The sequence below is a fragment of the Leptonotus elevatus genome, chromosome 12 (assembly GCF_054856555.1).
Source record: "Leptonotus elevatus isolate MCC_2025b chromosome 12, RoL_Lele_1.0, whole genome shotgun sequence".
Lineage (NCBI taxonomy): Eukaryota > Metazoa > Chordata > Actinopteri > Syngnathiformes > Syngnathidae > Leptonotus > Leptonotus elevatus.
This window is the reverse complement of record NC_141250.1, coordinates 11,581,882-11,605,448: the sequence shown is the minus strand read 5'-3', so window position 1 is coordinate 11,605,448 and position 23,567 is coordinate 11,581,882. Positions and strand designations below refer to the sequence as shown.

Below are 23,567 nucleotides of genomic sequence, written 5' to 3'. Positions count from 1 at the left end.
GAAACAAAAAATCATTAAACAATTAATGGATGAAACCTTTCATATTCAAATGATTCCTTGATGAAGTACAGTATGAAGTTTTTTTTTAAAGTCTGTAGTATGTTGAGATTATGCTGATGAAAAGTGATTTATAAATAAAATCTATTATTATTATTATTATATTATTATTATTATTATTATATAATTTCCAAGAGGCTAAATTTATTTGAACAGATAAAAGCTTTGTCTTGTTATGATATATGTTTTTGTGTTCCAATTTCTGATGTTTGTTGCATAATAATGATAATAATAATAATAATAATAATAATAATAATAATAATGCATCAGATTTATATTGTGCTTTTCATGTTTTCCTTCTCTTCCTGTGCTGTCCCAGTTCTGTTGTCACTGCCTACAACCGGTCTCATCTGCTGTAAAAAAATATGTCAGCATCTCATTTTTCTTTTTTCTTTTTCTTACTCTAAAGCTGCTTCTTCATCCACTGGATCATTCTAGCCATGTTCAGTCCTAATGAGCCGGCAACGCTTGTAAACTGGTTCATTACTACGGTAGTGATACACAACTTTACAGCTTTACAGCTCGTCTGCAGTGAGTTCCAGAGTCTTAAAAGCTCATTCAGGTTTTTCTAAATGGTGCATTTTTCTTTTCATATTAAGAACTATCATATTTAACATGAAATAACTTGTAAAATTCTGCACATTTTTAAAGGGACAGCAATGTGAAAAATCAACTTTTTGGAGCTTTTAGCCATGTTCAAATGCGATTTCCTCACCAAAAACATCACCAAAGTGGTATTTTCCTCTATTCGCCCCTATAAGAGAAATTCTAGGTCATTCTGCTCTCCAAGAACCAGCCCCTCCCAACCTGAGAAAAACGAGCTGTTGTCACTGCCTGTGTCCAAATTATTTTAAATGAACTCTTTTCAACTCTCTAAAGTCACCAGCCAAAAGGAATTTCCACCAGCTATTTTTTTAACACATGAAACATTAACACATACAAAGAGAATATTCAACAATTGTCTTAAAATGTTAGTCTATATAACTCAGTATACAGTAAAGTGTGAATATCAGCCTTTCAACAGTCAACAGAAGACACTTCAAAACTCATTTGCTCCCAAAGACGTAGCTATACGTTTTAATGGGTTTTTATTTATTTATGCTAGAGAATACAGAAGGCTTTGATGCAGCCTCTCAACTGCACAGAATGGTTGAAGAAATGGTAAAAAAATAAAATAAAACGTCAAACAGGTGGCAGCAGAGCAAAAGAGATCAACCAGGGCCATGTTGAAACAGTGTTGCTGTTTCCCCCACAATTTGAAATAGATTTGTGAATAATGATGAAACTTAGCTATATTCTAATGCTAATTGCTGCAAAACGGAAACAGATACTTTTGTTTTCCTGATGAAAGAAGAGACTCTAATCTTTCTTTTGGTAGGTTCCATGTTTTTATAGCAGTAGAACACAATATTCTGTCTATTCAAAATCCAGTAAAATAGTGAAGGGGATTGCGATATTGAAGATGGCTGGGAGTGAATGAGCATTTGTTTCAAATTCTTTGGCAGTCAGACAATGGTTCTTCTACTCTGTGCGAGTGTGTGTATGACTTCAACAATGTTACACTGCCATGGTGCGACACGCCCATAGGTAAGGCGCATTCTTCTGTCAACGTGTTTTTGTCAACATCCCAGCACATGACTGTGGAGATAACGTGGTTCTTGTTATTGCGGCCTCCTGTGATGAAGATTTTGTTGTTGCAGGCAGCGATTGCGCAGCTCGCCCTTTCTCCCAGAGTGGTCACAACGGACCAGGAGTCTGACTGAGGGCTGTAGCAATACATGGTGTGCATAGCGCCACCTGTGGCGACAAAGAGGATTAGATTAGACACCCTGATCTACAGGTACAATGTAATTTTTATTTTATTTTTTAATCGTCTATCCCAGCTCCAATTGGACCTACAATAGAGACAAACAGCCCTTCATGCTCACATTGACTCCTTTGGACAATTTAATGGTAAGGAATCCAACTTGTATGTTTTTGAATGCTGAAAAAAGTCAGGGTCCTGTTTGTTGTTTTTTTGTGCCCTTTCTGAAATGCCCTGTTTAACAGAAAAGTAGTGCTTTGGCGCTGTCCTGTGGCATCTTGATGCCAAGGAAGTATGTTAACGTGACGGGAGGGGCTTCTATGAGACAGACCAAAACCTTGTCTAAAAGATAAGTAGTGCATTGGTGCCACCTTGTGAGGCAATTATAAACCTTTTGGAGTGGGTGTCAATTACACACCCACGGACGCTACTGTTTGAACCCCTGCCTATTTGAGGCTCGGTATGCACAACTTCACCTATTACCCTTTTATGTGGATCTTCTGCTACGTCCTGAAATAACTCACCTATTGGCCTAAAATGCCACAACTTAGTGCCAAAGTCCTGGCATTAACGACCACTGGGTATTTTTACAGGTGAGAAGGCAACATATTCAAATAGACTGGAAGCCATTTATTTTTAAGGGCGACTTAAGAAGAGTTGGAAATGAAATTATTTTTTTTATTATACATTTTATCGTAATTTTGGGGATTTCTTTTGTGTTTCGACACTTTTTTTAGGCTTTTTTAAAAATAACATTTCAGATGTTTTTGGCATGTACATTTTATGGTAATTTTATAAATTTTATAGTTACTTTTTGAACGAATTCTTTTCTGTGTTTTATTTAATACATTTTCTGACTTTTTTGGGGGAGCAATTTCAAAAGCCCGTTATGGTAATTTTCTGACTTTCTTCTTTTGTTTTTAGACATGTAATGGTTACTTTTTGACCTTTTTCTTTTCTGCTTTTTTTCTTTAATTAAATTCTCTGACATTTTTGGCTCTTTCATGTACATTTTATGGTAATTTTCTGCTTTTCCTCTTCCTTTTTGGATATTTTGATTTCATTTTGAAAACGTTTTCATCTACCTGTCTTTACAGGATTACAGTGGTTTATCGTTCACATATTGGATCAAAACTTGCCAACTACATAGATGCATTTCTTGAAGCTGACAGCATTGGTGCACTTGGTTTCGATGGGAATTGGTGCCCGCAGCTCCCAAATGTCCGTTCCGGGTTCCCAGCATTGAACCAAATCGGTCGCCAGCTTTCCGTTGGGCCCGCCGCCAATCACGTAGATCCATCTGTCGAAGCTCGCGGCAGCAAACGAGCTCACGCCCACTGCGAGTGGCGCCACCTGCACCAATGAAATAGGGCGGCGGAGTCATGTGATGTAGCATAACGGCAAAAACAAATGTGACATTGTTCCATCAAAAGCATGTACAAGCCCTCGCTGTGCAACATTTTTGGTTTTATAACAATTTTCACAAAAAATCTATGTAGCTGATAATGGTGCGATTTATTGATATTTTTGTTAGGGAACTATGAGAGTAAAATTGGATGAATGTTTACCTGCGTCCAGCGGTTGTGAAAAGGGTCGTAGGCCTCTACGGAATCCAGCCTGCGCACACCATCGAACCCGCCCAGTACATACACTCTCCCTCCGTGGACGGCCATCTTGTGCCGCCATCGGCCTATCATCAGAGGCTCGATCGGCATCCACTTGTCCAGGGCTCCGTTGTATTTCCAAACATTCGTCTGGGTCTCCTTACCTCCTAGAGTAGGATTCGACAAACATTTTTCTTTTGCTCACACTTTTTCCTCCTGTAATACGCTGCTAATGAGACAGTTAAGACAGACACAGAGCTGTGTCGCCGGCCCAGAATTTTAGCTCACTGGTAGCGCTCTGCGCTCCCACACCGGAGACATGGTCGCTAAAATGGTTTAAAAGATATTTTAAAAATCCAAGTCTCACCAGATATATAAAGTTTATTGCGGAAGGTGGCACAAGCAAATTCCACCCATTTCTTGTTCTGGGCCTCCTCCTCCATGCCTGTGCCTGGTAGCCTAGCAACCTCGAGCCTGCTGCGTCTGAGAGGGTCCAAACATGTGACTGTGGAAATGAAGCGGTCGTCTTTGGTGCAGCCCCCAATGATTAGGAACACCTCTGATAGAAAGTGGTGCATCCGTGGTTTGGTTCGTTCAGAAACCACCTACAACAAACATATTACAAAGCTCAAGGTCAAATATTAGAATTAAGACTTCCCTCTCCCCAGCCACCTCAACCAGCTCCTTCAGTGAGATCCTAAGGCGTTCCCAGGCCAGCCGAGAGACACAGTCTCTCCAGCATGTCCTGGGTCGTCCCCGGGGCCTCCCGCTGGTGGGACATGCCCAGAACACCTCTCCAGAGAGGCGTCCAGGGGGCATCCGAACCAGATGACCGAGCCACCTCAACTGGCTTCTCGCAACGTGGAGGAGCAGCGGCTCTACTCTGAGTCCCTCTCAGATGGCCGAGCTTCTTGCCCTCCGAGGAGCTATGTTGTCTGGGGCTTTATGCCCCTGGCAGGGTCACCCATGGCAAACAGGTTCTAGGCGAGGGGCCAGACTAAGCACAGCTCAAAGACCCCTAATGATGAAAACAGTAAATGGTCTTACGTTTCCCTTGCCCAGATGTGGGTCACCGGGGTCCCCTTCTGGAGCCAGGCCCGTAGGTGGGGCTCGTAGGCTCCTGCACCCATGGGGCCCGGCCGGGCACAGCCCGAAGAGGCAACGTGGGTCCCCCTTCCCATGGACTCACCACCGGTGGAAGGGGCCAAAGGGGTCGGGTGCTTAGTGGGCTGGGCGGCAGCCAAGGGCAAGGACCTTGGCGGTCTGATCCCCGGCTACAGAAGCTAGCTCACAGTGTGACCTATGTAACATAATTAACAATTACTAGACCTACGATTATATATATATATATATATATATATATATATATATATATATATATATATATAAATGCGCGTTGATGTGATAGAACATATCTTTGAAATTAATAATACTAGGTTTTTAAAATGACTAGATGGCGCTAAATTTTACACACAAAAACTAAATGTCAAAATAACCAAATGTCAAACAAATATCAAAATAATCAGTCACTTTTTTAGTTTATGATTACCAATTGAAAATGGAAACAATGACTGATGGACGGATTGATTCATCATAATGTGTTTAATGTTTTTGTCAGAACTGTGTGTTCTTGCACACAAGGCAATGCGGGAAAAGACAAGATAGAGTTCAGTGTCATTCTTCACCCTTCACTTCCTCATTTTACATGACGCAAACATGATTAGGTAAGACTCACATTTAAATGGCATTTTTTTGGTTTTGGTTCTGAATGTGGAAATTTGTTCCTGCTGCTGTTCAATACAGGAGCAGACCTAGTTGTATTCTAGTGGGATTAGGCCTCACCCTTTATAATATGTAAAAACACCTCACATCTTTACCTACACAGATGGATTCGTTTTAGCATGTTAAATAAATCAAAGATGAAAGTCAAAGTGACCCTCGTATCCTTTCGTTTTTTCTGTATAGAGATTTGGAAGAAAAAGTTTGGACACCCCTGCTTGAGCCCATGTGCGGATACTGACCTCCCTTCCGGAGAGGTGAAAGGTGCGAGCCTCCTGCAGCAGATGAAAGGTCTCGCTGCAGCTGCGGATCAGTTCGTCACCCTCCACTTTGTCCACAAAGTACGCCGGCTCCAACAACGGCAGCCGCACGTACGAAAGCAACCTGGCCAGTAAGCGGCGCCGGCCGTCCTGCTCGGCTCTCACCCAGCGCATGAGGCCCTCGAAGACACACTGCTCGTACCTCACGTCCAGATCGTCCCGCTGCAAAATGTTCCCCAGGGACTCTGCCGCCATTTCCACAAAGTCCTCCTGATGGACCATCTGGGAGAAGTGGGAGGCGATGTAGTCCTGAGCCTTGGTCTTCAGAAGGGAAAGCACGTAGCGATCCGCCAGGTTCAGGATGCCAATGCAAGTTTCCGGTTGCAGGGATTTGCTCAGGTAGCCAACACATGCATCCACCACACGCACAAACTACAAGAAACAACACACGTGACTTCATTATAGCAATTTTAGGAAGGTTAAAGGATTTTGTACAAATTTTGTACTTTGTGACAAAATTGTAGGTGTTTTAAATACACACACATAAACAATCGTACTCCATTTTGCGTTTATATTTGTGTGTTAATGTTTATTTATTTCATCAACGCCCTGTTTATTACTTTCTCCTGGGCTGGGACAGGGCAAGTTAATAGTACTGTACATATTGGTATTTATAATGTTAATGTGCCATGAAGATGATGGGAGGGTCACTTAAAAAATGCATCCCAATAAAGTTACTAGTCACGAAAATTTAGCTAATAGTATACTGTATTCCAAGTGCAATATAAAACAAAAATAAAGATGTGGCAGGTTTTATCCACTGCGGCACCACAAGAGCTGTCTATGAACAGAGCTCATTTTGCAGAATGAATATACCTTAGGCACAAGTTAAAGTAGTAAGGTATGCTACCTTACAATGATTTCGAGTCAACACACGCCATTGCCTGTCACTGCAGTCTACAAATACAAGTCTAATTCTATTTTCACTTTTTGGTCTTGTTGAGTCCCCCCCCCCTTTTTTTTTATTTTTATTTTTATTTTTCTTTAAATCTGGGACTTGACAGATTATTTTTATGATTCGCCATGTCTAATGATAACTTTGGATAGGATCATAGCATATGGATATGGATATGGATACTTTTTACAATGAGTCCACTCACATAAAAAAGTGAATTAAGTCATCCAACTGTTTCTCTCATAGACCTTTTAATTATTATACAGGCAAAGTTTTCATCAACATTTTACCATAACTGTCACAGGTATAAAGAAGTTAATTACTGTATTTCAAAATACAACTAAAATATTGTTTAACTACTTGCCCTTTGAAGTTTCCATACCTCAGTGACACGCAGCGTGAACGTGAACAAGTTTGCATAGCCATACTGACGTTTAGTGGCGTTTTTGGGTATTGCTAGGGTTTGGGGTTTTCATTTACTGTACATGTATATATTCACACGTTTTATTTCTGACGGTAGATAGCATAAACAAGCCTTTTGGGCTTTGTAATTGCACTGTCTATGTCTTATAAAATAATTAAATAGCAGGTAAAGTACAGTGTTTTTTTTCATCATCATTTCATCTCCTTCAAGTTTATGCCTTGGCCACCAGGAGGCAGTATAATACTGATATATCGACAAATCAGAGCGCTGCAGTTGAAGGCCAAAATATATATACACTGTATATGCCTGTGACTGTGAGTATTGTTATAAAGTCTGTCCTAATTTGTTGCCCCACTGTTTGTGTTTAAATATCTGATGTATAGAGTTATACTTGTAACTGTGCAACACTACTTGTTTACTCACCTGTCGCGTGTTAGCATTACGCTAAGCAGATTTTTGAAGCCAAACCTATGTGATTGTTTTAAATTCACAATGTTTAATTCTCTTCCATTTATGCTTAGCTTGACAGTTAACTTAAACTTTTGGCACACCTGTATCGTGTTTTGACTTTTGAGGTAGACAATTTCAGGATTACTACTTTTTGGGGACAGTTAGCTCCTGTCGTGGCTCTCAAAAGATCGTGTGAATGTCCCTAATAAAGTAGCCAGTTAAAGTGTCCATTTGGTGTATTATTTTTAGGAAATGCTTACCTGGAACTGACTGGCTGCTTCCAGTACATTCTGCACATTTGACTGAGTGAGGAGGGCCTGGCTGGTGTAAGTATATTGCAGCAGAGTCTGCATTGTCTCGCTGTCCAGTCCTTTCATTTCCACCCTTTTCTCATGACTCTCCCTTAAACCACTGCAGAACATGGCCCTGAGCAAAGAAAAAGCCAGAAAGTTGTTCTCATTAAGGCCTGAGCATGTGTTTTATTGTGCTCAACCAAATTAATTGCCTTTTTTTTTTTAGGGCTTTCCGATAATCAAAAACTCATCAGTTTGCAGTCATGTCCAATTGTCCATCCATGAACCTTTAAAAAATGGCCCTAGAAATGGCCTAAAATTGCACTTATCAACATGAGGTTTAGTAGGCAGGCCTATCATGATTATTCTCAAAAGTGATACCCTAAAAGACACAAATTCTAAAATTTTTGGTTTGAAGCAACCATTTTTAGGATCGTTTTGACCATTACAAAGGGTCCATACAAAATAATTTGCCCTCAAGATATGGACCGGCTGTTACCAAATTGGTACCTTGTCTTCTTAAACTGAATAATTTCAGTTTTTGTAATTTCGTGTGGATGTAGTTTGAAACTATGATCCCTTAATCCATTCTTCCCCGACAACACAAAATTTGGTAGGTATATAATACAGCAAAAAAGCCTAAAGATATCATGCTCAAAAAAGACCCTTCAATCTGTCATTTTAATTTTTTGATTTTGTCCGATTGCTACCAAATTTTAACCACACATACTATTCAGGTGGACAATGCTAATTTACAAGATTGTATTTTTATTGCCATTGTGCGAAATTTGATGACTCATCATGAAACAGGAAACTCTAATGACTCATATTCACAAGGTCAGATCTTGACCAAACGTTTTGGCGTGTGATGAAGGTCCTGTGGTGAAGATCTTCATTAATATGTTCCACCTACTGACAGAACTGGACACTTCGTCTGGGAATGGAGAGGCCCGTAGCTTTAATCTTCCTCGGGTCTGACTATCAGATAGTGGAATCATAGTTTACTATTAATTTGTCATATAACTTTCTTCTTGCAGGGTGGTCTGGAAAGTAAAACAAAATTAACCCAAGACACCAGTTGAACGGGTTGACACAAAATTAATTGTCAGCCATTTTAGTTTGAAGCAGCCATTTTGAGCGCTTGTATGAACTCCTACTAGAAAATTTGCCCAAATGAGCCCAAGCAGGTATCTTAGATAGATGGAGGACACTAACTTTGATGACACTACTCCATCTAATGTGGGTGGAGCATAGCATAACGTTCTATTGAAACCTATTAAAAAAATGTATATATATATATTGCGATCAGTTTTTCCAATGGACACGAAACTGATGAATATGTCTTAACAGGATGAATGCCTGATATTTAACAGGAAGTTTTGGTTTGGGAAAATTCCAAGGCTTTACCTTTTAGATTTTGCCCAAATGAGGCCCAATCAGCATCATGTCTATAATGTGGGTGGAGAACGCAGCCAAAGTTTAACAATCTGAAAACAGAAGTTGCGAGGGCTTGCCTATCGCCACTTGCAGCGTTTATTCCCTTTCTCTTTTTTCTTCTTCTTTCTTTTACCTGAAGTATTGACTGGCCGCAGCAAGGATGGCTCTGTGGCAAGGAAAGTCATGTCCTTGCACGCACACGACCACGTCAGTCAGCTCGAGGTTAACTCGCAAGTCCTCCATGCCTCTCTGCAGCGCCACGGGCAGACCTCCATCTTCCCAGCGGTATTCTGTGACGCTCTCTCTCCCTGGGTCCGGGTCGTCCCCGGCGAGAGACAATGGGCACTCTGTCGTCCTCTCTAGTGAGTCGCTCATCTTCACATGCTCTTCTGAAACTCCCACACAAAACTTGTCTGTGTGTGCACCTGCACTGCACAAAAAATACCCCTGTGGTTTTCTTGCAAGTGTGTGCTGCTGCTGCTTCTTAGCTGCTTTGCAAAGTTCCTATTTCTGTTCTGTCACCAACTTACGTATGTAGCAACATTTGTTTTTAGACACTTCCTCTACTGAGGTTGAGCAAAACCCCCCTGCTTTGTTCAACACAAACTTGATTTAAAACCATAGCGAATGTGTATTTTTATTATTATTATTATTATTATTTAAGTGTAAGAGTTTTGCAAGTTACTTTTGAAATATCTTCATAATAAGTGCAAATATGTAACAATTGTATTAAATACTAATATATTAAATAATAAGATTAATAAAAGTAAACCAAATACTAGATACTGCAGTAATCTGCAAACTATAGAGTAAAATCACAAAAGCAGACGATTACTTTATTTAAGCAGTAATATTCAGTGCCAATAGGTGGCAGTATTTCGTTGAAATAGCTCATAATTACTTAACGTGGCATAATGTCTTTTAGTCTGCATTTAACTATTGTATATGAATGATTGTGATGTTGCTGAATAAATATATATATATATATATAAATATATATATATATATATAAAAAAAAATATATATATATATATACAAATATATATATATATATATATATATATATATATATATATATATGTGTGTGTGTGTGTGTGTATGTCAATGTTTTTCAAAATTATTACAAATGACATAATTGGGCATTACAATTTTTGGGGGGCACAGTATTTGTATTAATAGCCTCAAATACCCCGCTTATAATAAAACAGGCACATTTAATTGTGAGTGACAATCAGACTTGTGGTCCATATGTTGTGCGCAGGATATATTTCACACTTCCTCTAGGCTGCCGACAGGAAGCACAAGCCACTTTTAATTCATGTGAAAACATATTTTGACACAGTCAACAAGCTGATTCAGGATGCTGCGCTTTCTTTTGTACTTACGGACTCCTCGTTTACTCCTGTGCATGGCAACACTTTTGCACTTTGGTATGTGTTACATTGAATTCCTGCTGTTTAAAAGGACTCTGCTGAGGGATCGTGCAGATAAATCTATTATAGATTATTATCATCGTATTCGAGATTATATAAAAGATTAGCAAAATATAACTTATTGGATTTTTTAAAGGATTCATATAGATCCTTTTTGTATTTTAAAAATAGGCACGCAAAATTATTTTATTTTTTTATTGGGTATTTTGTATTTGACTCCAAACACGGAATTTTCTGCTAATTGATTGTTTACGATAACAATTTTATTAACTACAGATTTTAAATATTCTTAACAGCTACTTTGTAAATGTTAAAATAATTTGAGGTTTGATGAAAATGTTTAGCATTATGTAAATTCTGGAACTAAATGAATGAATAAATAAATAAATAAAAAAGAATGCCTACCTCTAAATGACCACTATAGTTAAAAAAAAAAAACACAATTATCTACCTTCTGGTGGATCATCTAATTTTATACCCGCAACAAATCAAATATAATACATGTCCCCATTCATTATTTAAATTTGTATTTTGTCATATTACAGAAAAAAAGAAGAAGAAAAGATTATTTGGGGCGTCAGGTGATTACAATTTTTTAATTGTAATTATTTGCATGACTTTACTAGTTAACTCACGATTAATCACAAATTGTATATCTGTTCTAAATGTACAATAAAAAAATTCTAGCTTGTCATACTATTGTTAGCAAAAGAGGGAAAAAAATGTTAAACTAATAGAAATAGTTAAAATGTATTTTTGACGTTTTTAGCCGTCAATGACAGTGAATGAATTAATATAATTTCAATGTCATCTTACATAAAAATAACTTAAAAATGACAGATGATTTGTTATTTAAGAAAAAAAATACACAAAAAATGCTAGCAAATAGCAAAGACTCAGGTGGAGAAGACTTTCACATGAATAAATAGAGATACAATATTTTTGGGGCTTTTAAAAAATGTCTGTCCTCCACTCAGGAAATGCCTCCGTGCTGACCGAGATCCAGGCCGGGCCTCTGTACCGTCTGACGGGCTCTCGGCTCTCCATCTCCTGCAACGTGAGCGGATTCGCCAACGTGAACTCCAGGAAGGAATTTGAATTCCGCGTCACCAAGCCTGCAAATCCAATGGTCCTGAACATCATTAGCACCGAAGACCCGCGCTTTAGTTACGCCGTGTACCTCATGCGAGGCAGCGACATCGCTTTGACGCATGTGTCGTCCAACTCTGTCCTCTTTGAGATCAAAAGTCTTCAGAAAGAAGATGAGGGGGAATACGACTGTGCTGTAATCAACCCGGAATATATTTATGATGGAATCTACAGCGTAACAACAACAGTTAAAGGTAGTCAGTTGCCTTTCATTCAAGACTAACATTGTTGGTATCATGGTGCTTCAGTCAATTCTTGTCTCCACAGTGATTGACGACTCCCTGAGTGTTTCATCAGCCGCCACCAGCTCACTTCGCTATAACCAAGGTGAAGCGCTCACTTTAACGTGCCAAGCGTCCAGCAACACCGTCCAGCACACCCATCTGTCTGTAGCCTGGTATATCCGCAAGGAGGGCACAGACGATGATGCACTCATCATCTCCCTGGACCGAGACTTCACTATAAGGCCCGGCATGGAATTTCAAGGGCGCTACCAAGTTGGCCTCATAAGACTGGATAAAGTCGGAGAGGCCACATACAGGCTGACGATGGATCAGTTGGAGCCGTCGGATGCGGGCTGGATCTACTGCCAGGCTCAAGAGTGGATTGAGGATCCTGACTTGTCCTGGTACCCGCTCACGCAGAAGACTGCAGAGGAGACCAAGCTGGATGTCAAAAGAAGAGGTCATTTTTATTTTCTTAAGCACTAGAGATAGACCGATGTTTTTTTCAGGACCGATACCGATGCCAATTATTAGTAGTCAAGGACGCAGATAACCGATATTTGAAGCCGATAAAAAACAAAAAAGAGACATTGGTGTAATGTCTTAAAAGCATGTTTATTGAACTAATTTTCAGACTTCAAAATGTAAACTTAAACTTAAACTTTTTTTAATCTTCCTTTTAAATGTATTACAAAATGTTCAGAGAGCTTCCAAGGTTATCAGTAAGTCTTAAAAATTGGAATGACAATTACTAACAAATAGGGGTGTTAGAAAAAAACGATTCGGCAATATATGGCGATATTACAGCGCACAATTTTCGAATCGATTCGATATGCGGCCGAATCCATTTTTAAACATCTATTTTTTATGCGAATATTCAACAAAACGTCTTACTTAGGGTTAGGATTCACACATTAAGCATGGAATAATGTTATATTAATGGAACATTAAGCCTTAATATTTTATTTCAGTGCTGTTCAAACATGAAACAGACGTTTGTTAAATGCAGTGGCTCAGTTATAAGCCTGAATTTTCAGATAAATACATTTTTATACAAAATCTTACAGTGTACATGTACAAGTTTACTGATTTGTATTTTCTAAATTTGAGTTTAAAAATAATCAATTTATAGATTTGTATCGGGATTAATCGATATCGAAACGAATCGTGACCTATGAATCGTGATACGAATCGAATCGTCAGGTACTAGGCAATTCACACCCCTACTAAAAAAATATATATGATATTAGTATGTAACACAAAATTATGCTGTTGAATTCATCAGTTTTGTAATTTTGTAAAATTGTTATGTTGAAAATGTCGTGAGTGTTGTCATTCATTTTGTGTTGTGTTACTTCTTTCTGTCCCCGTTTCATTTATTTTTTAGAGTGAAATAAATAAATAAAACTTAAACAAGTAAATACTACAGCTCTCTATAGGTTTCAAGTAATTTTTTCCCCCAAAATTTAAAAATACCTGAAATCGTAAACTTTCACATTTCTTTGTTTTAATGTCGAACAAAAACAAAAGGTTCACAAGGTTCCCAGGGTCAGCAGCATCTCTTATAAAGATAACTGCACATTTAGATAAATGGTTCCCTGAGATCAAAATGGTATTAGCGGCCGTTAGATTTTTTTTTTTTAAAAGCCGATATCGATGTTCGTCAAAATGTCCAATATCGGTGGCCGATTATCGGTCTATCCCTATTTAGCGCTTCTCCTCATTACGGTCCCAGCTGACTTTGAGCACAATGGTTACACATTGAAATGGTCGCCAGTCAGTCACAGGACACACAATCATTCACACTCACATTGCTTGACTTAACTGGTCAAATATTTGCGGAGAACATTTGTTTCAAGCCACTTTGGAATCATAAAAACTCTTGGTTGGGCATTATCAAAAGCAGGCTGAAGCTTTAATACATAAAAAATGTAAACTGGTACAGGAGGTAAAACATGTTGATTTATTTAGTTGGTGAATAGGAATGGAGCCGGTACTGATCCCTGAGGCACACCTGTAGTCTCTGTAAGTGGGCTATCGGTGAGGCCTTCTGCTTAAGCACACCATCTGTTCAACGTTTTTGCCCTTCCTCTTCTACAGTGGCTTCTTGACAGGATGTGCGGTGTGTTGCTTATCTCATCATGGCTCTTTTTTTTGTTTGACTTTTTTCCTTCTTTTTTTTTTGTGGCTGAACAGAGCCGGCGCCAGACAAGTTCTCTGTGGGGGTGAGACTGTCGGCGCAGCAGACATCTCTGCAGGAGGGGCAGGAGCTGCTGCTTACATGCAGTGTTGACACGCAGAATCTGGAGGAAAAGTTTTTCACTGTAGCTTGGCTGCGGGCAGGTGTCGAGCTCGCCCGAATCGGCCCCACGGGCGTTCTGTCTGTGAGCCCTGAGAACGGTCGACGAGAAAAGCAAGGAGAACTTAGGGCCAGCAGGATCGGGGACAGAGATTATCGTCTTGTTTTGCAGCATGTCAGCACTGAAGACCAGGGAGGGTACGTGTGCAGAGTGTGGCCCCAAGAAAGAGGACAGCATGGCAACTTTGTCCAAGGCCTTGCCCAAGACTCCAGCGCATTGCTTGTTAGCATCTCAGCTACAGGTCACGTTTTTATTTTCTGTCCAAATTTATACCACCCGCGGTTTTCACTGGTTGTCAGTCACATGCCAAAGAAACAAGCTATAACCCTAAACTTTTATGTCATTGTAGTCAATCAGTAGCAATTGCAGAAAACACGGTGATAACTGTAAATCAAGTAAAAGGGTAATCAGATAGCGCCTTGATTTACAATTGTTCCTGTGCCTTTTATGTATACGTTTGGAGTGATGTGAAGTGGAGGTGCTCATAATCCATCCATTTTATAGGGCTTGGCTTCATTAGTGACTGTATATGTCAACATAAAAACATAAAAAAACACCATTCACAGTCACTCACATTCACCTATAGATAATTTAGACTTAAATAAAAAGCATACTTGACTCAATAAGCCATTTTCAGCAGTAAGAAGCAGTGACAATGACATGTTCCATGCAGCCCCACTAGTCTAAATGTGGTATTTTGGTTAATATTGCATTAGTGGAATAACAGCAAAATCCAGTATCAGAAGGCGGCCATTTTGTCATTTGCTTTTGACTGAAAATGACATCAGATTTGCTCAGATCTCAGGTAACAACCAATCACAGCTCGGCTTCAGAAAACAGCTGAGCTGTGATTGGTCGTTGCCTGAGCCCTGAGCAACTGTGATGTCATCTTCAGCAAGACAGCAAGTGGCAAAATGGCCGCGCCCTGAGATGGATAAAAATGGCTGGATTTTGCTGCATAACTCATATTTAACGAATGTAATGTTAATCAGAATGTTATGTTTAGACTAGTGAGGTCACATATAACATATTGTCAAGAAATGTTTAAGGTTGACGTCTCCAAATTCATTTGATAGTTACATTATTTTTAATGTACAATTAATACATTTAAAAACACATTTTGCCATTTTTGTCGACTGAAAATGACATCACAGGTGCGCAGAGCTCAGGTAGCCTAATGACCAATCATGGCTCACCTGCTTATTGGTCATGTGACATTCACAAACTGAGTCATGATTGGTTGTTACCTGAGCCCTGAGCACACGTGATGTCATTTTTAATCGACAGCAAGTAGCAAAATGTGTTTTTAAAGATGTTAATTGTACATGGAAAAGAATGAAGTTATCCAATTAATTCTATACAAAATGCTCACTTTATTGCTGAAAATGGCAAAATTTGCGTTTTGGAATACAACAGCATAGAAGGAGAAAATCTGCACAAGTTCCAGGAGAACATGCAAACCCCTTACAGGAAGTTCGGAGCCTGAAATTTTGAAAAAAGCTTTTCATCAACCTTAACAACAAATTGTCGAAATTCACACCTTATCTCTTCTCATTACAGCCAGTGGACTCTCAGTGGAAATGCAAAATACCGTACTGGTCAACGAAGGTGGCACGTTGACACTAACTTGCAAAGTACACGGCTTCAAGGGCCAGCTGTCCGTCAGCTGGCAGCGCAAATTAGCGCAGATGTCCACGTTCACCAACGTCATCGGTTTAAGTCAGGAGGGTGTGGTGGACACGCCCGCTGCCGACGTCTCAAACCGAGTCGCAGCTACGCGTCCCACCAAGGACACTTTCGTGCTGGAGCTTCATGAGATCACCCCGGCCGATTCGGGCGCGTACCAGTGTGTGGTGTCGGAACGGAACGAACAGACCAACAGCCAATCAGAGACGACCACGTTGACGGTGGCACCTATGGGTTCGTTTTCGGTTTTCACCATGACCGTGTCTCTCCATCCTTACCAGCGCCGACATTTTGTGTTGCAGATTCCTTTGTGAGCGTGAAACTGATAGTCCGCAATAGCGTTGTGACCGTAGGAGATGATGTGGAATTGATGTGCCGCGTCAAAGGGCCACCTCTCGCCATGACGCTCACCTGGAGCCTGCGGCGCGGCGGCTCCACCTTAGACAACATCTTGACGATGTACTATGACGGCGCCGTCAGCTGGTCCGGAGAGCGCCAACGTTACCGCCTTCGGGTTGCCAACAGTCCCAGCGAGAGGATATACTACCTTCTCATTAATGGCGCCAGCCATAGGGAGGCAGGGAGCTACCAGTGTCAGGTGTCCGTTTTCCAGATGAACGTGTACAAGAAGCTGTCGCCATCCAACCTGCTAATGATCAAGGTGCAGAACCCAGGTGAGAGACCCAGTGAAATCGACTGATTTGTGAACACAAAAGAGCTTTTTCGTTGTGGGCCTGTTTTGGGGCGTTTTTTTATTTGCATAGCTCATCTCAGATACGAGGCGTTCTACGTCAAATGGATCAATTGAGCTCTTCGAAACGTGGGAAACGTCAGCAGGGAATAAAATGTTTCTTGAGGTAAAGTGCTTCCAAGAGAGAAAGAACCTTGGCCATAATTCACGTTGTTGATTCAAAGCAGACATTGTGGAAACTCAGACATGGTTAACATGATCATTGAGAGACTGTCTAAATAATGTATTTATTTCTTTGTTGCTCAGATAGATTAATGGCACAGACATGCTCTTTTTGACAGTGAAATGAATAGCGCGCTATCATCTACAAGCAGGCTAGCATATGATAAATGACTCAAAAGCATCCCAACATTGTCATTGTATCGACTGAGGGTGGTTTAGTTGGTTTTGGGTATGGGCTGGTGAATGGGTCCCATCTGGGCTGCCCAGCTGGATCCCAGCGAAAGGTTGATTTGATTTGTTTGTTTGTGAGCAGATCAAACAAATATGGCATGTTCCAAAAAGCCAAACATAGCAATACATTATAACAAAACAAACAATAAAGCAAAACATTGCCATGACAGGGATTTGAACCAGGGGACTGGGAAACCTAAGTTAGACAATCTAACCACTGAGCTGTACAGCCACATGACAAATTTGATGCTGCAAATACATTCCACGTGATATGGGCCTATCAGTGATTTAAGATCAAAATTTTAACAGTTACATTTTTGGGGAAGTCTCTTCTATAAGTGAACATTTCTTACAGTACCCAAATTCAATTTGTTCGAATGTCAGTGTTTCCCGTGACAAGCGAGGAAAAGGAAAATGGTGCCAACTCATCTCAAAGGGAGAAATGTTTTCCAACATTTCCAGCAAATATCGATGACCTAAAAGATCAAATAACAGCTGAAATCAACAATACGGTGGACTGCGACATCCTGAGGTTTGGGATGAATTCTCATATCGGCTTGATGTTGTCTGTGCTGCCGCTGGTGGCCACATTGAGCATTTGTAAAACATGAAATACAAACTTGAAGGTACCGTATGTGCAACACGTGTGTCCAAGCTAGAGTTTTTATTTTTGAAATATTGTGTAATAATTTGGGTGTATTCTTTGTGAATCACCCTGTACTTTGAACCAGTTTTTGCTGTGCAGATGGGCTCAAGTTGTGCCTCATATGGGCCCTGGCTAAAACCCACAAGGGCAACCCAGTTATCTCCCAAGCTTTAATAACAAGGAGACCAATAATACGATCAATTACCTTTTTATTATTATTGAACGCCAAAGAACAACAAATGGTCAGTGTTCCATCACTGTCAAACAGAATTGTTCATTTTTCAACTCAAATGAACCTGGAGCCTGAAGTACTTGTTGAGGTGGCAAAATGTTGCTAGCGAGCAGACTTCCTTTAATTGACTCGAAGTGGAAGGAGTTTTCTCATATCTTTTTGGAATGCTGCGCAGCGCTTTCTTCTAGGTTTGAATATTAATTTTATGCTATCAAACTTGATTAATGGCCCATTAATAGTCCAAATAATACATATCGTCACCCTATTAAAATAATTGCCTAAGTCATTCTTTTTTGCAAATTAAAAAAAAAATGTATATAAATCATCTCCTTTTGATGTTAATTTTTTTGTTTGCTGAAAAATCTGAAAAAGAGGACTATTTTAAGAAGGTGTCAATATACATTTTTTGCGTGCATTTTTTCCAAAAGAAAATCTTACTTAATTGTAAAGAAATATAGGCCAGGTAGTAAGCTCTGTCGCGCATGCTGTTACTATACACATTTTTTATATTTTGGAGTGAAGCCCAGCCAGAGCCCACTTATTGCCCATACTTACTTTCACCCATCTACTGCCCACTCTTAAGCCCATGCCCAGCCGAAGCCCAACTAGACCAAGTGGTGCCCATATGGGCCCCAACTGTGCGTGTTCGCTGGGTAGTTTGTTTTGCAACTTTCTGCCATTTGTTTAGTCAGTCATGAACAAAGCAATCCAACTTGACTGCAAACTCACTCAAACATGGTCGCACAGTTCAGCTGTGGTGAAACAAGTGACAGTTGACTAAATCAAACTTGCAAAACCGAGCCTTCGTTCAAAGGATGTTCTCACGTCAGTCAGTTTAAGGTGAACTGAGATCGGTTCTTTTAGGTGTGAAGAAAGTAACCAAACTCGGGCGCAGTCCAAATCATCTGGTTCCAATTTCCAAATGAACTTCATCTGTGGGGGGAAAAGTTAATTGACTCTAATCTGCTTCATCTGTCCCAATCGGGTTTGAGAACAAAAAAATGGAAAATGGTGTCAAGTAGTAAACAAGTGATATTGTTACTTTAGTGTTCACATCAGCTTGTATAGAGCAGCAGTTGCACAGATTGGTCGACTAGTCAATTTGTCGACTTTATTACTTCCACAATGGTTTTTAGAGAGTGTGACATCGATTAGTCACTAATCGTTTATTGTTGTGTTAAAAAAGAGGCAGATTGATAAGTGTCATCTTAATTGACTAAAAGTGTCTTCTTGTATTGAATGTTCAGCTTTAGAAAGAAAAGAGCAGGAATAGGGAAAACACAGGCTCCATTTTTCTATCAAAATAGAAGAAGAGTTCAAATGATTGCTTCACACACAAAGAGGTCTGTGATTATTTTCAAGCAGCACAAATTCCCACCATGCCTAACCATTTGGCGGGCCTACAATGAGGACAGGTTTCCCTGTTTGGCCAGGTTACCTGGCTGTCCCAGCGGCAAGCTCAATGAGCAAAAGGATTATTTTTTTCCCCCCAGCTTTCACCCAGCCCACATCGATGCTGTTGTGTCCGATGTGTAAATTTGTCGAATGATCTTTTCGTTCTCTGCGAATATAAACTATCGCAAAGCAGTCGCACATCCAGTGATTTTTTTTTTTCGTGTACTGAAAAAACAACAATGATGTCATCAGCGACTAGTTGATGTCACCTTGACTTTCATCGTATTCCTTTTTTTTCGAGAGAGAGAGCGAGAGAGCTCAGTATTGTTAATTCGGTAATTTTACCGATTCGACATGTCCTCATCATTGCTCTCTCTCTTTTTTTAATTGTATTAAAAAAAAAATATTCATTGTGCGTGTGTATGTGTGCGTGCGTGTGTACTCATTAATTCACCTAAAACCTATTCAAAATCCCATACCGTTCACCTAAACCGAATACTTCAGAATCCAGCTAGAGTCGTGAGGTTGTCAGGAGACCCGAGGAAGGATCAAAGAAAAGAAAGGAAAGTGAAATCCAGCACCGACCAGACATGACCTACTACCCACCGGGTTGACTTTCATCGTATTAAATCATTCACACCTATTTACACATTGACCATTAAGAGCAATAACCCTAACCTGCGTGATGTAACGTGGTTTGTTGTGATGTCTTTTGGTTTCTTTGGATTGATTTTTTTACTGTCAGAAAAGAAACCTAAACCTAATAGAAATTGTGTTTAATAGTACCAGAATTAGGTATGGACATGCACTCAATAAGTTTGTGGAGGTGGTCAGAGGGTGTTGAAACTGACAACTTAAAATGATTGAAAAGGAACAAAATCAGAACAACAGATTCCACAAGGCTGTATACAACCAAAACCCCAAAACCTGTTGCCTGTCTCCCCATCTCTTAGAGAGCGACCTCATTCTGACTCCCACTCCTGCCCTGACCACAAATATCAACAGTGACGTCACCATCAAATGCTTAATTACTTCATCTCGCTTTGGATCTTCTCGTTACGCCGTTTCCTGGATTCGACAGCAACGGACCCAAAATGCGACCGTTTTAAGCTCGGATCGAGACTCCTTGGTCACATCGACTGCGGATCACAAGCAACGGATCAGCATGCGGCACACAAAGGGTCCCGGTTTTGAGTTGACCATTCGGACCACTCAGATTTCAGATCAAGGTTTTTACGTGTGTGAGGTGGAGGAGTGGCTACAAGATCCTCGTGGCGAATGGTATCATCTCCCCCCAGTTTGTGGAACCATTCAACTGACACTCATTGAGCCTGGTGAGATTTTTTTTTTTTTAAATGCACCCAAACTATTTTGTTTCTGGATTAACTCGGATTTCTCTTTTGTCCAAGCCAATGATCTTCTTTTGGATGCCAAAGAGCAGCAGGTCCTTGCGAAAGAAGGAGACAACGCGCAACTCAAGTGCGAGTTGATCTCAGGTGCATCCGGCGAGCCCTGTTTCCATAAAGTCACCTGGTTTTACACCAGACTCGGATCTACTGCTGTTCCGCTATTGGAGCTCGATCATACGGGCCTACTGAAGTATCCGGAGAGCAAGAATCTTCGCGACCTGCAGGGGAGGCTTCGTTTCTCCAGACCCAACCGGAGCAGTTTCGGTCTTGAAATTCAGAGGATCCACGACAGGGATAGCGGGACGTACCAGTGTCGCGTGGAGCAGTACCAGCTTGCGCAAGAAGGCCAATGGGAGCAAAAGGCGTCAGTCGACGGCGGTCCCATCTCTTTGTCTGTAAAAGTTACAGGTATGATTAGGATATTATGCTTTTTATCTTACTTATTTTTTTTACGTATGTTTTTTTTTTTTAACTGATACCAGTTCCGAGTATTCACTCTTTGAGTAATCACCGGTACCTTTGATATATAAAATTTCATTGTGAGCAAAAAATGATGATTCGCCGATGTGTCAAACTACGGCAGAGGAGGATTTATTCAATGTCAGATCTTGTTTGCCTTATGTATCGGTGGCTGTTATCGGCAGCCTCCACAAGTACTGATACCTTAAAATAAGGTTGTTTTCGGCACCGATACCGATACCTGGTGTATGGTACTCGCCCATCCTTAGTCACATGGCACATTTACTGTCATGCTTACTTTTTTCATTGTATTGTTTTATATGGCCTAAAAGTGTTTTTCGTACAAATATTTGCTATCGTTATTTCTTAAGTTTCTGTTAGCTTACGGTGCTTTCTGACTTCGGTACAGTTTTTTGGTTACGTCGCAGGACCCCCTCCACATTCAAACAATATTAATTAAGTACTTGGCTTGGTATGACCAATCATTACTGCAAAGGGAACAAATGTGCAAAATTGAAATAAACCAGGCTAAATAGATAGGACATAGAATCAAAATAAAATTAAAATAAAAACATTGATAAATGCAATAGAAGCAAAATTATAATGTGCATTCTATAATAAAATGCATATTTAGACTATGATTATAGTTTTTCAGGGATTGGCAAGTACAGAGTACAGCATCAGTATTGGGCCAATACCTTATATTTTATTTCAATGTATCGGCACTCTAGTATCTGCCGACCTCTTGTGGCCGCTTTACGATCAGGACGGTAGAACAATATACAATTTTATTTTATTTCATGAAATTTTAAGAGAAGATGCTATATTGGGATGTATAGGTCTTTCTTTAAAACTGTCATTGTTTTCATTTTTTAGGAAATTTTATGTATCAAAAGTACTAGTGGTATCGGTACTCTGTATCGCTGACTACTAAGAGTATCGGTCTGAAAAAAAGTTGAATCGAACATCCCTATAGGTTTTATGAATGATGAATTTGACTTAAGTAGGTAAAAGCGGGGAGTAAAAAAACCTTGTATAGTGTACATGGGAAGAAGTCATGTGACTCTTTACCGTCTGTGCAGGAGAGAATGAAGCCCGCTCCAGATGTCATTCGGGCATGTGGATCGGCCTTCCTGTGGCTGTTGTGCTCTGCTCATTGTTGATCATACTTGTGCTGGTGCTCAAGCTCCGTCGGGCCAAGACGTCCGAAAAGAAGCCAGATCAGTCGTTGTGGACGGAGCAGCATCAACTGAAAACGAAACTCAGTGCAGAGGACTGAAGAAATATAACGTCAAGTCTTCTTCAGTTTTCATTTTAGGTTTGCAAGCTTTTTTTCTCTCTCCCCACTGCAGCTCCACCTGCTGGATAGAGCGGATTAGTGTGTTACTTGGCCCAGTGCAAGTGCGGAAAATAACAATCTCCACTCACAGTACGTCACCCAAATGTAGTCGTGGTCAATGTCTCAAATCTGTATTAATAAATTGAAATGAGTGTATAGAATGGAATGTGACTAAAATTGTCTACTTTCTACTCGTATCAAATGCAAAAAAAATGTGCAAAAAAATATAAGGTATTTTACAGTAATTTGAAAGAAAAACATAATATATATATATATTTTTTTTTTATGGCAAGTGACAAAATCTCAATGTGTTCTCTTGTCCAATTCTCCAAAAAGTCAGATGCATATTGATGTGCATGAACCATAAAGCAGACACCTTGTTCATCTGCCGGGTGTGAAGACGCAACTGCGGTCCAAATGAAATATTGCTCTGCATGACGACGTGCCAGACGTGCAAGGATGTGTGCTGACTGGTCTGGCGCTCTTCAGTAACGTGCGTCTGTCTTGCGTGCGCGTCTGCGCGAGTGCGACTCATATTTGGCCAGACGGTGTTTCGACACCACGTCACATGACCTCCTAAAGAGGTTAACCACACACGTCGGAAGAGGAGAGCAGAGTTTTCTCTGCGTTTTAACTCTGTAAAACTATAGTTGGACTTTGTGAAATTTGTGCGCGCGTGAGTGCTTTCCAAGTCAAATGTATTTCCCTGCTATGGCTGTCTGCAGCACTCTTCATCAGAAATGAAAGAAGAAGTGTGAGATTAAATGCCTGCCTGAAGGATTTCCACTTGGGTAAACAATCTTAGCCCACTTTTATTTGGCATCCTCAAACTGTCGAATGATTCAGGAGGTTATTTTCTTCAAACGAGCCACAGGAAGATGGAAGGGCAGAGGGATGTTTCTGGACATTGCCTGCATCCTTTTGATCCTTTATTAGCTGTGCAGACAATGAGTAACAGGGAAAACATTCATAATCCCAAAAAAACATTGGATTCAATGCACTATTAAAAAAAACTTGACAAATTGTAT

At 40.1% G+C, this 23,567-nt stretch overlaps 2 protein-coding genes across 4 annotated transcripts; one reads left to right on the top strand and one right to left on the bottom strand.

Annotated features, from left to right (window-relative positions):
* Positions 1-1,102: 1,102 nt before the first annotated feature.
* klhl6 (kelch-like family member 6) lies at positions 1,103-9,561 on the bottom strand. Its single transcript, XM_086091908.1, has 7 exons — positions 9,197-9,561; positions 7,594-7,759; positions 5,487-5,936; positions 3,833-4,070; positions 3,430-3,632; positions 3,001-3,214; positions 1,103-1,854 (listed from the first exon to the last, which is right to left on the bottom strand). Exons 1-7 carry the CDS (start codon positions 9,436-9,438, stop codon positions 1,547-1,549), a joined length of 1,821 nt encoding a protein of 606 aa, XP_085948034.1. The 5' UTR covers positions 9,439-9,561; the 3' UTR covers positions 1,103-1,546.
* On the top strand, positions 5,844-22,705 carry LOC147164571 (immunoglobulin superfamily member 3-like). 3 transcript variants are annotated; one of them, XM_086091907.1, is made up of 11 exons: positions 5,844-5,903; positions 7,583-7,659; positions 9,319-9,425; positions 11,474-11,839; positions 11,913-12,329; positions 14,066-14,470; positions 15,790-16,149; positions 16,218-16,589; positions 20,286-20,666; positions 20,742-21,149; positions 22,283-22,705. In XM_086091907.1, exons 4-11 carry the CDS (start codon positions 11,623-11,625, stop codon positions 22,477-22,479), a joined length of 2,757 nt encoding a protein of 918 aa, XP_085948033.1. In that variant the 5' UTR covers positions 5,844-5,903; positions 7,583-7,659; positions 9,319-9,425; positions 11,474-11,622; the 3' UTR covers positions 22,480-22,705. The 3 variants fall into 3 exon arrangements, with proteins under 3 accessions (XP_085948033.1, XP_085948032.1, XP_085948030.1); XM_086091906.1 differs by lacking the exon at positions 5,844-5,903 and adding an exon at positions 7,126-7,197; XM_086091904.1 differs by lacking the exons at positions 5,844-5,903; positions 7,583-7,659; positions 9,319-9,425 and adding an exon at positions 10,371-10,493.
* The last annotated feature ends 862 nt before the right edge of the window (positions 22,706-23,567 follow it).

What these genes read in the sequence shown, in the direction of transcription:
- klhl6 (XM_086091908.1), bottom strand. Translation starts at nt 9,438, where the DNA reads ATGAGCGACTCACTAGAGAGGACGACAGAGTGCCCATTGTCTCTCGCC. An exon ending in GCGGCCAGTCAATACTTCAG is followed by an intron (nt 7,760 to 9,196) that starts GTAAAAGAAAGA and finishes TTCTTTGCTCAG; the next exon opens with GGCCATGTTCTGCAGTGGTT. An exon ending in AAGCAGCCAGTCAGTTCCAG is followed by an intron (nt 5,937 to 7,593) that starts GTAAGCATTTCC and finishes TGTTTCTTGTAG; the next exon opens with TTTGTGCGTGTGGTGGATGC.
- LOC147164571 (XM_086091904.1), top strand. Translation starts at nt 10,424, where the DNA reads ATGCTGCGCTTTCTTTTGTACTTACGGACTCCTCGTTTACTCCTGTGC. An exon ending in GTTGACGGTGGCACCTATGG is followed by an intron (nt 16,150 to 16,217) that starts GTTCGTTTTCGG and finishes TTTGTGTTGCAG; the next exon opens with ATTCCTTTGTGAGCGTGAAA. An exon ending in GATCAAGGTGCAGAACCCAG is followed by an intron (nt 16,590 to 20,285) that starts GTGAGAGACCCA and finishes CCCATCTCTTAG; the next exon opens with AGAGCGACCTCATTCTGACT.